At 41.0% G+C, this 11,978-nt stretch overlaps 1 protein-coding gene across 4 annotated transcripts in view; it reads left to right on the plus strand.

Annotated features, from left to right (window-relative positions):
• B3GLCT (beta 3-glucosyltransferase) overlaps positions 1-9,874 on the plus strand; it is a 68,364-nt gene extending 58,490 nt beyond the window's left edge. Inside the window, exons 14-18 of one of the 4 annotated variants that reach the window (XR_008469112.1) lie at positions 365-509; positions 4,882-6,857; positions 7,687-7,775; positions 8,905-9,078; positions 9,627-9,874. Coding sequence is in view for 1 of the 4 variants with exons in the window: in XM_054219363.1 (XP_054075338.1) it covers positions 365-509; positions 4,882-5,049 (313 nt within the window). In the remaining 3 variants the exon portion in view is untranslated. Of the gene's footprint in view, positions 1-364; positions 510-4,881; positions 7,247-7,686; positions 7,776-8,904; positions 9,079-9,626 lie in introns of those variants that run through there. The other 3 variants (XR_008469107.1, XR_008469108.1, XM_054219363.1) reach the window with 3 other exon arrangements.
• Positions 9,875-11,978: the final 2,104 nt, after the last annotated feature.

Below are 11,978 nucleotides of genomic sequence, written 5' to 3' on the forward strand. Positions count from 1 at the left end.
GATAACTGACTGGATAATACATTCGAGTAAGATAGAGGAGAATATCCCTTTGAAGTCCTGGGCAAATTTATGAGGAATTAGCTGCAGCAAAAATGGTGACTAGCTAAGTAATTGTTGTAATAACAAAAATTGTCATAATTGGTGTAATTAATTTTCATTACATAAAGTAATTATCTTTCAGAAAATGCCTCTTACACTACTTGTCAGTACTGACTTCTCAAATTCTGAAGTTTCAGATATATTGTACAAGAGGGCTGCATTTTGTCTTGCAATTTTGTATCATTTAGCAATATTTATTAATTACAGTCACTTGGCTTCTTTAGTAGTTATTGTCTTATATGTTTCATTTGCTTTTTTTATTCAGGATGGTTTTCAGCAGAATAGCTGTTCAGAAACTACTCGCTAGTAAATGCCGGTGTTACAGCATGGACGCGCCTGATGATATGGTCCTTGGGATGTGTTTCAGTGGTTTAGGAATCCCTATAACACACAGTCCGCTTTTTCATCAGGTCAGAAATTTACTTTTACTAGTATTTAAAATATATTTTATTCTTTTAAGTGTACACATAAAAAAGGACTCATAAATATTGCAAACTCGACCAATGTGTAATAACTATAACAAAGATGCTGCTGCTATACCATATTTCTCTCCAGAGCAAGTTCGATCAAGAAAACAAAAATATAACCAAAAGTGTATTACTGCAACGCTTTAGTAGTTTATAAGATATTTCAGTTACCCTATGACTACATTTTATAAAAAATGCAGTCAGAGGTGGGAACTTGGAAAAACAAATAGAATTAGGAGCCACATGCTTTGAGTACTTGTGATATGTCCTCTAAGAAAAGAAAAAAAACAAACCACACAACAGTAGTTTTTTCTTCAGGTAATGGAGCACTGACTGTGAAATTTTCAGTGAATTTGTCTTCTCTACTTATCCAATTTTTCTATCGATTCAGTGTTTACTATTCTGAAATATCTCATTAGCAAAGATACAAAATTTAAAAGTGTTCCTAAAACTGTTGCTTTTTTTGGTGGATTCTGAAGAACAGTATAAGTATGGTAAATTGCCCTGTGCTAGCACAAGGGAAAAAGAGGTCACAAAACATAATTTTCTTGTGAGTATATTCTCCGGTTTGGGAGAAGTGGGTTGGAATAGGTTTGAATCTTGTTTCTGTCTTCCAGAATATTTGACAGTCTAACCGCAGCGTCACAGTGGAAGACACAATGCATTGAGTCCCAGAGAGATTTGCTGCCTTGTAAACCAAATAAACACTTTACCTTCCTCCCATGGCATCAAAGAGAAGAAGGACTTATGATTTTTCCCAAACAGTACATTTAAAAAAAAAATAAAAAAAAATCAGCCTTTACATCAGTGTAGTGTTTGATGTTTTTTAGGTGTTAATCTCGTTTGAAAACTGGGAAGACCTATGTATCTGAATATGAGCTGAGATTAAGATAATAGGCTACTTGTAAACCAGTAAATTGCCGTGTAACTAAAAGCAGCTGTCGGGGAGCGGAGGTGTTTGCTATTTAAATTATCCATTTTTCCTATATTAAAATTTTCTTTCTGATTATTATTTAGAGAAATGGGAAGACTGAGAATGCACTATTCAATATTTTAGTTCCTTCTCCATCTAAAAAAAAATCCTATTTGTTTACTTTCCTGTTTTGTTTATCATTGCTTACTCTTTTCAGCATAAGTATGAAAGGAAGCAAGTAATGCGTCTTATAAAATCAACAGACTTATTAAATAGCTTGTGCTTGCACAGGTGTTTTTTAAAAAAAATAAACATTACTTAAAGGAGAGTTGGAAAGAACAGAACTCATTTTATAGATTTGTAGGAACAGCCCTTATACAACAAAACAAAGCACTTTGTTGTAGTCCTTAATGGTGTGCATTTGGTACTGAATCACTTTGAAAGTGAAATCCTAGCAGTTTGATTTTCCGCATAGAAAGTTACACTTGAACTGTAATTCATCTTTACTGCTGCTTATAACAAATTCTAATTCAACATACCTTGAACGAAAATTAACCCCAGGGGGAAAACTACTATTCTATGATTCCACTATTATGCAACAAATATTTAAAAATGAGAAAACCAGAAGATCATTTTTTAAAGACTTCACTGAAATATTGTGATGTACAATGTTCCTTGAAGTACATGAATCCAAAGTTGTACTGAGTATATATTATGAAACAGAAGCAAAGATGTCTTCGTCCTTAGAGTGTCTGTGATTAAACAGTGTTTGCTGGTTCTTACTGGTCTCCTGTTTGCCTCATGCTAAGGTAGATAAGTGTTCTGTAACCTGTCCCAGAGGCTTTTGACATGACGAGACTTAAAGAGAACAGGAACCTTCCCATATCTTAAAATATAAAATCTGGGCAAGAGCAACATATTTGGCTTTTGTGGAATACCAAGTACAAATTCCAGCACCAAAATAAAAATGCAAAGTTTACAATAATAGATTCTGCAAAATTTAAGAATGAAGAAATTCAGGGAATTTATATCTTAAGGTCAACCACCTATAAAGCAGTATGATTCTTAGAGAGCAATGTAATAAAAAATTGTAGTTATTAGAGCAGATCTCATTCTTTTAGAATTACCAAAACACAAAAATTTTGTCTATAGCTCAATAAAAAGCTGTTTGGTTTTCAAACAGCAAAAATCTTTGGTCTCAGATATCTAAAAACTATCTCTATCACGGAATCACGGAATCTTCAGAGTTGGAAGGGACCTCTAGAGATCATCTAGTCCAACTCCCCTGCTAGAGCAGGATTGCCTAGAGCACATCCCTCAGGGCTGTATCCAGGCGGGTCTTGAAAATCTCCAGAGAAGGGGACTCCACAACCTCCCTGGGCAGCCTGTTCCAGTGCTCTGTCACCCTCACTGTAAAGAAGTTTTTCCGTGTATTTGAACGGAACTTCCTATGTTCCAGCTTGTGCCCATTGCCCCTTGTCCTGTCGCTGGGAACCATTGAAAAGAGCCTGGCTCCGTCCTCCTTAAACCCACCCTTTAGATACTTGTAAACATTAATCAGGTCCCCCCTCAACCTTCTCTTCTCCAGGCTAAAGAGTCCCAGCTCTTTCAGCCTTTCCTCATAAGGGAGGTGCTCCAGTCCCATAATCATCTTTGTTGCCCTTCGCTGGACTCTCTCCAGTAGTTCCCTGTCCCTCTTGAACTGGGGAGCCCAAAACTGGACACAGTACTCCAGTTGTGGCCTCACCAGTGCAGAGTAGAGGGGGAGAATGACCTCCCTCGACCTACTGGCCACAGTCTTCCCTATGCAGCCCAGGATGCCATTGGCCTTCTTGGCGACAAGGGCGCACTGCTGGCTCATGGATAATTTACTGTCTACCAGGACCCCCAGGTCCTTCTCCTCAGAGCTGCTTCCCAGCATGTCCGCCCCTAACCTATACTGGTGTTTGGCATTCTTCCTTCCCAGGTGCAGGACCCTACACTTGCTTTTGTTGAACCTCATTTGGTTCTTCTCTGCCCAGCTCTCCAGCCTGTCCAGGTCACGCTGGATGGCAGCACGGCCCTCTGGAGTGTCGGCCACCCCTCCCAGCTTGGTACCATCAGCAAACTTGCTGGGGATACACTCTGTCCCCTCATCTAGGTCATTAATGAATATATTGAACAAAATTGGTCCAAGTATTGACCCCTGAGGGACACCATTCGTTACAGGCCTCCAACTGGACTCTGTGCCGCTGATCACAACCCTATCCAAATTAAATCTATCCAAAATTAATCTATCCAAATTATTATTTAATTTAATCCAAATTAAAATCCAAATTATTATTTAATTTAATCCAAATTAAATTATTCAGGTTTTTGAAACCTAGATGTTCATTAAAGTTTTTTTTAGAAGTCTTGAGAGAGAGAGGCTCCCTTTTGATTTCTCCAGTGGAATTTTTAAAAATTAACACTCTGTGGTTTAAATATCAAAATAAAAAAAACCGAGAACAGCAACACATATTTAAATTTCTTAATGTCAAATTCTGTTGCCTAATTTTATGACTGGATTGTATACAGAACTGTGTGAGGAATGCAGCAGGTAGAGTTCATAAATACCGCCGTAAGTAGGTGAAGTGTGCAGTTATTAAATCAGTTACTAGCCCAGGTTAGTAACTGATTCAGTGATGATTCGGTATCCCAATCGCTCAATTTTCTTCTTATGTTTTACATCTAGAAAAAAACAAATGTGTGCCTTTCATGCATTTCTCTTTACAAAAACTCTATTTACAATGGCGAAATCTAGTTATTTTACCAGGGACCGCTACAGGTGGGGCTTTTTTATATAAGGATGCACTTACATGCCACTAAACTGTCAGAGGAAATGAAACATGCTTCGTTCCTTAAGAAGTCAGCTGCATCATGTGGCTGTGTTGTAATTCTGTCTCTTTTTGATATCACCTTATAAAGAATAACAGTGCAGTTTTCTGGCACCACATTATTTCCTGTTTGATTCGGTAACGTTTCCCCATGATAAAACTTCATATATCTGGGTTGCTTATGGCCTTATTAGGAAACTATAATCACACCCGGAATGCTGGCAGCTCTCATTAAGAGGAGGAGCAAGGGTATATTACTTAAAATCAATTTGTCATTACACTTGTTTTCATAGATGGTGACCATTTCATGCTGAGAAACAGGGCATATTTAATATCAGTGTACTTCATAGCATGATGACTGCAGCGTAAATTTAAGATCTAAATCCAGAATGATGTAAAAAAACCCCTTTGTTACCATCTTGTATGTTTTGTCAATGCCGTGTTGCTTTGTTAAGATACGGAGGTCGTTGAATGGTGATACGTTCCTGTTTTGAAATTATTCTTCGTCACTGAGTACTAGTGGTTTTGGTTTATTCTTCCATCCTAGGCGCGGCCAATGGACTACCCAAAAGGCTACCTTTCTCACCAAATTCCAGTATCATTTCACAAGCATTGGAATATTGATCCAGTGAAGGTGTATTTCACATGGCTGGCACCGAACACAGAAGAGTTGCTTAATGGAAAGAAAGTTGGGTATAACAGAGAGGATTTATAAGCAGTAGAAGAATTTAAGTGTTGATTAATGTACTGCAGATGAGACAGTCACTACTGTAATTTTTGTGGTGTTCTCACATTGTTCACGTGTTTATGACAGAGAAGACAATGTTTTGTTCCTGCTTGTTGCATTCCTTCAGAGCAATGGAAGAAGGCACCTAACGGACTTACAGATTCTTCGTTACACTTGGTTTCTTTCTAAAATGTTTTTGGGCTTTCTATACCAATCAATTTGACACACATTTAAAATGTCTCATACAACTGTGTTCTGGTTTGGACTTTGAGTCAGACACCATCAATTTACCTTTCCTTCCTTTGTTCTCTCAAAAGCTGAAGTGGTGCATTTGGGAGCCTAATATTGAACATGTGTTGAACATCTATTGAGCATCACCTCTCATTGACCTACAGAAAACAGTTCCCTAAACTGTTCTGGAACAGGTTCTTGAGAAATCAGAGAGGAGACATGACTTTGTTTCTGTGCCCAGGAACTAGATTGTGTGAAGGCTGTGTTCTTCATACTCATTTCAAATAGAAATATTGTGGTTTCCTGGGGTGGATGGGCCAAGCGTGAACCACTGTTGCACCTTGTAAGTTTATCAGCATTTGTGAGGAATGTCGCGCTCAAAATCGAAAAAAAGGTTTAGGACAAGGATTTCTTAAGTGGCCACGGGAGGTCACTGTGGCTCCTTTAGAAACCTGAGTCACTGTGTATCTATTTGGCAAGAATAAATGTGGCTCTTAAGGATTTTTGCAGAACTAACACTTCAGTACTTCTGATGTGTGCATTTCAATAGTATACGGATGCCAGCTTTAAAAACTTTGTAGTATTCCTAATTTATATCATCAAGATAAGTAATTTTATGCATACAACTTGTAAAGAGTGATTCATATTTAAAATGTTCTTGTTTTTTTTTTTTTCTTTGAGTAATTAATTTTTGTAAAGATGTTTGTACAAAACCTGGCTTTAGTATGTTCTAAACTAATTTTTATACTGTAAAACTGCTCCTTTTAAGATGACAGTATATGGCACTTGTATCCTGTTATTTAACTTCGCTTGCTATATCTTAACCAAATACAGGGTCTTAAAGCCATACTGCTGAAGTAATTTGTGTTTTGTTTTCTTTGAGTAGGTTAAAAATTGATTCCACTCCAAAGTAATGCAACACTTGCTCTTAAGTCGAAGTAGGGGAGCCACGGATTCCTGTTTCAGTAATGACTGAAGCCGTATAAACATTTGTTTGTGAATGTCGCTTGTGGAATTTTAAGCATTTGAATAGCAAGCACATAATAGATTCGAATTCTGATTAAATAGGAGCAATCCATGTTATGTCTTTTCCCTTCCCACTATCAGTGCCTTAAACAGTAGACATTTTACTGATACCAGGACTATGTTCTCTGGCACCATGGGTGAATTGTTAATTATGTTTACTGTTTAGAACTGTGAGAGCTGAAAGCTAAATAAAAGCATTCTCCTTTGACCTTTTGTGCCTTCTTCCTCTTTGCAAACTGAGTACAGGATTATTTAAGCGCCCGTGTTACAGTTTTATCATCTGAATGGTATTCTGTGATCAGCTTAAACGTTTTTATTTTTTTTTTTCATATTCTGCTTCCCCAGCTTAGGTTAATTTTCAAGTGTCAAGTTTTGTGCAAATGAAAAATGCGTTTGCAGTGGACTTCACATGCGATCGGGAATCTTGATGCTGTCACAAAATGTGTGTCATCATCAAATTCTCCAAAGGTAGTCCCACCACTTCCAACTTCAAAGCGTTGGTCTTCCACGTCTCCTCGGGCCCTGTGGAGGCAGAGTAAGTCAGGCAAAGACAATTATCTTCGGGTCCACGCTGTGTTGCGCTTGCAGCCTTCTGTCTTGTTTAGAGATTGGGAGCCATTGACTCGTTCCTTGCTTGCTTACTGGGACTTTTACTTCTGGTCTTAGAAATGTAGTAGTTGTCTTAACATTCTTTTCTCTTGCCATTAGCTCTGGGTTTTACTGCAAAGATTTTTATTAAGAAGCATCAGACTTCTGATTCCCATCTTCATAGTTTCGAAAGCACTGAAGCAGTAATTTACTCAAGTATTTTCTGCCCCCAAAACTCTGACTTTTGAGACATAACTAATGATACACAACCCTAGCAGCAGCATGACAAAAGTGACGTTTTATTCCATGAACTAAAAAACGTAAGATTTTTTTTCAAGCAGAGGGTCCCAGAGAGTTTCTGAAAACAAGATGTGAAGCATTCTATATTGAATTTAGTTTTAGAAGACTCAGCAAGGCTGTTACTAGCTGAAACCCAAAGACAAAATTGCGCGTTAATGAGCCTGAAAAGTACTAATGTTTCTAAGGAAAATCAAGGGGATTATAAATGGTGTAATGTGAAAGCAAAGCAAGAGAAGGGGAGTTCACAACTCACTTTAGTAACAGGCAGATTAAAACAGGACTGCAAAATTGACCGACTGCTTGAAGTTCCCTTTTCTGGGACATTCCATAACCATGGTGTGAAAAAGAAATTCTGGGAATCATTATTGACAGGCTGGTTTTTATGTTTATAATATAGAAAATTACCATGTATTAAGATATTTATTTCATGGCATTCTCTTGATAACATGGTTGGTTGGTTGGTTTATCTGCTTTCAGGAGCCAAAAAAAATCTTGAAATTGTGCCTTCAGTATAGCAGGATACATAAATGATGAGAGATGAAGTATTTGGATCCCACATTTGATCACAGGTGAGAATGACGGCTGTGAATCCGTTTTTATTTCCCTCCATCTGCAGATGGCCCAGGCATGGAGGGAGCCAAAAGGAACTGACCTTTGCCTCTTCCTTTGTGAGAAGGGAAACGGGCAGGACTCTGAGGGAGCTTCCCAGCTGGGAAACTTCCTTTTCATGCAGCACAACTTTGCCCTAACACCAGCAATAATGACTGCTGGCTGGAGGGAGGGGTCAGAATGACTTTATTTTCAGTTCCTTAGTTTCTCATGGTTTATAACTTCTGTCGTCATGGCTGGAACTAGAATATGTCTCAGTCAGAGGCCCAGGATGCCAATCTATTTTAGAAAAAAATTTAGAATTTTAGGGTAAGTGTTTCTATAACAGACAACTGTGAAGTGTCTCTAAAGCCTGTAATGCCACTTCATTACCAAAAAACGTGGAAAAGTAGCAAGAGGTTTGCTTTTTACGCCACCGTAACACTCTGGAGGCTTTTGTTCATTGGATTCCCTGATAATAAATAAATTTGAGTTTGCTTCAGTGGAATTGTTTCTGCTTATTGTTGATATGAAACTAAAGGAGAAATTCAGAATAATGAGCAAAATCCTCTCTGCTGATGCCACCTCATTATACGTTTACTGAGGAAACGAAGAGCACTTGGGTCTCTGTCATTAATGCTGCCTGGTGCAGCTGTAGCTCCCTGGTCCTGTGTCACCACAGCGTGGTCGCTTCGCCGTCCCGCTACCCAGGGGCGCACACCCCCCTTGGCAGTGCAGAATCAATTCCTCCCCAGTCACATTGAAGAGGATATCCTTAAGTAATCGTTTCATTCAGCAAAAAAATAGATGCAGTATCAATTTGTAAGTAGTTAATTTTTCTGTTTCAATTTGTTTCACGTTGTGTGCATGTATAAAGATTAGCTTTGTTAATGCACAGCCTTACAGTGGTAGCCATCGTGTAACTAACTACTCGATGATTTAAATCAATCCGAGATTAAAATTCCTCACACTTTTCAAGTCTCAGTCTGTGGTTTACAGGAAGAGACCCGTGGGATTAGAGGAAGCAGAGAGAGGTGAACTCTCTGTTTGCATCTAGCTGCCTTGGCCGCGTCCCTTGACTTACACTTGGTTTTTTGTGCCCCTGTTAAGTCAGGAAGCAGCAGTGCCTCCATTGAAATCCACAGAAGATGTCTCCTGAGATTAACTAGGACCTGCATTTGGGTGGCAGGAATGAAACGGCTTTGGTGGAGTGTCTGTAGACCGGTTAGCTCTGAACACTGGGGGAAAAGATACAACAGAAATAATGCGTTTAGGGGTGAAAAGGTAAGTAGACATTATGCAAATGTATACAGAAACCAAAAGGATGCACAAAGCAAGCAAGAACTGTTAGGGAAAGCAAGCACTGTTAGGGAAAGCAAGGTATGAAGAAGAGTGATAGGAAATTACATCAATGGAGTATCATGAAACAGTCTTTATGGAAAAATCTGTAGGCACGCTGGCTTTGTAAGCTAAATAAATAAATGCTAAGCTATTTATGTGAGAAATACATTTTTAAAGCAATGTTTTTGGAAGTCTGAAGGCTTAAGAGCCTAGGTGTTACAGAGAACAGCTCCAAACAAGTAAATAGCAGTAGGTTGTTAATAGTTTACAGACTTACCAAAAAAAGTATAAAATCTAGAGTGTAAGCAATTTGCTAATTGTCATAATAGAAAGCCAATGATGAAAATTTTCTGCTGTCAAAATTATTGTGCATCATCAGTTCGTTTGTGCCCACTTGTCTTGTATGTATTTCAAACAGCTGTGAGTTTGTAGGAACATCTGTTGCTCATTGATGCCATGGGACAAAGTGTTAAGTTGCGTTCTCTTCACAGGAAAGCCATAATGAAGTGGGCTTTGTACTCAAATGCATTTAAATAATGGAAGAAAAGATACTGAAGTAAGAAGCCAACGCCTGACAAAGCCACGGTTACAGCTCAGGTTCTCAGCCATCCCTACCCTTTGAAAATTCCTTTTGAAGGGCAGCAGTTGTGGACCAGGGTCAAAGACTAAGGGGATGGACCATGTGAGCTTTGGACAATGCATTGGACACTTCATTGGAGTCTAGTTGGGACAGCCTCTGGATGAAGGCCTGTCAGTCTGTTTATATTGAAGCCCATCAAGGTCCTCATAGCAGAAACTCAGGTGTTAGCTCTAGTTGCAGGCCAGGTGAGCTCTGCACCCCAACCTGCCTTCACAGGGCAGCTGCATGGTAGTATCTGCTACCTGCTCCCCAAAAACCCACAGAATGGCAAGAAACACAGCGCGTTTTCCTCAGGAAGGAGGGAGAGAGACGTTTTGTGATCGAAGACCTAGTAATGTTCTTGACTATCTTTAGGAGAGCTCTCACTGGTCCTGCTTGAAGTAAGTTAACTGTTCCCTAGCTGACAGAAGTGATATAGGATGAAACACTAAACCCAGGAAATAACAGCCTGTGTCAGGGCAAGCTCGGTTATTGCTCAGGAGGCATTGGTTGCTCCGTACTTACTGAGTTTTCATAGACAAGGTGCTCCAGCCCTCTGATCATTTTCATGACCCTCCTCCTCTGGACTCGAGATCTCCAGTAGGTCCATGTCCTTCTTAATGCTGGGGGCTCCAGAGCTGGATGCAGTACTCCAGGTGGGGTCTCACCAGAGCGGAGTAGAGGGGCAGAATCACCTCCCTGGACCTGCTGGCCATGCTCCTTTTGATGCAGCCCAGGATGCGGTTGGCTTTCTGGACTGCAAGTGTGCATTGTCGGGTCATGTTGAGCTTCTCATCCACCAACACCACTAAGTCCTTCTCCTGAGGGCTGCTCTCAATCCATTCTCCACCTAGCCAGTATTTGCTTGGGATTTTCCTGTATTACTTTTTCCTTCAAATGAGGTGTTCAGATGACCCGTTTTGTTTCCCTGTACATCACACCGTCAAGATTGAGATCCTGGGTGCCCTGCATCCCAAGCAAGCTCTGTCCTTTTTGATCCACAGGGCCAAACCTCTTGGGCGGGCATACTGCAGCAGTCACTTTGATAGCTCTGCTAGGCCGTCTTCCCTGGGCTTTGCTACACCGTGATTTATGGCTTTGCAGGTCAAAAGGAATGGACACAGGGCACACTTGAGACTACGCATCTGGTTCTTGAACACCTTTATGCAAACAGCAGCCTCAGCACAGCTCTGGCAAATACGGTGTTGGGGGACCTGTGCACCTACTGCAGAAAACCCATGGAGCACCAGCTCCTGGTCTGGGCAGCACGCAGGCCCATGACTTCCCTGTGTTCCAGTTTGTGCCCGTTGCCTCTTCTCCTGTCACTGGGCGCCACTGAGAAGACTTTGTCTCATCTACACCCTCCCATCAAATACTTGCTGATGACATCCCCCTGAACCTCTGCCTCTGCGAAGTCTGTGAAGCTGCTTAACAGGGGTCCAGATCCAATTTATTTTTACTTCTTTGACAGGTTGTCTCTAACCTGTCAAGGTGACTCCAGGCACTTTCCTCCAGAGCCTGTTTACAGGTTTTTAATAACCGTCGCAGTGCCAGGCATTTGTTCCATGGTGAGAAGCTGCTGGGAATAATTATCACCGAGGGGAAAATGTCAAAGAAATTAAAATGTAACATTTGTACAAAATGCTGCTGCTCTTTAAGGTTCCTGGCAGCAGCAGCAGCACAGAACGTCTGTGAGTCCCCGTCCCCTGGGGCTCATCCCACCTACACAGCTGTGCAGACCATGTCCCCCACCCGCAGCCACGTTCCTCTCCCGGCGAGGCCGATGCCGGCAGCACTGGGAGCTGCAGAGCCACGGGGGCTCCTCAGTGCCCCGGCACGGGGCACCTTTCCCCAGGACCGGTTTCCCACAGCTCACAGCCCTGTCATGAAGCTGCTGAGGCTGTCGCATCCCTGGCATCACTGCCCAGCCCGGCTCTCCCATTACCTCACTTTCCTGCTTGGTTTTGCCTCCAGCCACCCTGTCACCGTGCCTCGCTCTCCAGATCCACACATCAGTCCCCCAGCATCGGCAATGAGTTACACAGCACGTTCCTCCTGCCTGCCCTCATCCCACTGGAAATTAATCGCCCGGTAACTGCTGTGATCTGCAGGTGCTAAATCTTTCACTTGTGAAGGAGAGTCTGTTTCCAATTAACACTTTGCCCCCTTGCAGGGCTCATTACCAGTATCTAGCAGAAGGGGTTCATTGCAGCCTTCCCAGGGT

The sequence above is a fragment of the Rissa tridactyla genome, chromosome 1 (assembly GCF_028500815.1).
Source record: "Rissa tridactyla isolate bRisTri1 chromosome 1, bRisTri1.patW.cur.20221130, whole genome shotgun sequence".
Lineage (NCBI taxonomy): Eukaryota > Metazoa > Chordata > Aves > Charadriiformes > Laridae > Rissa > Rissa tridactyla.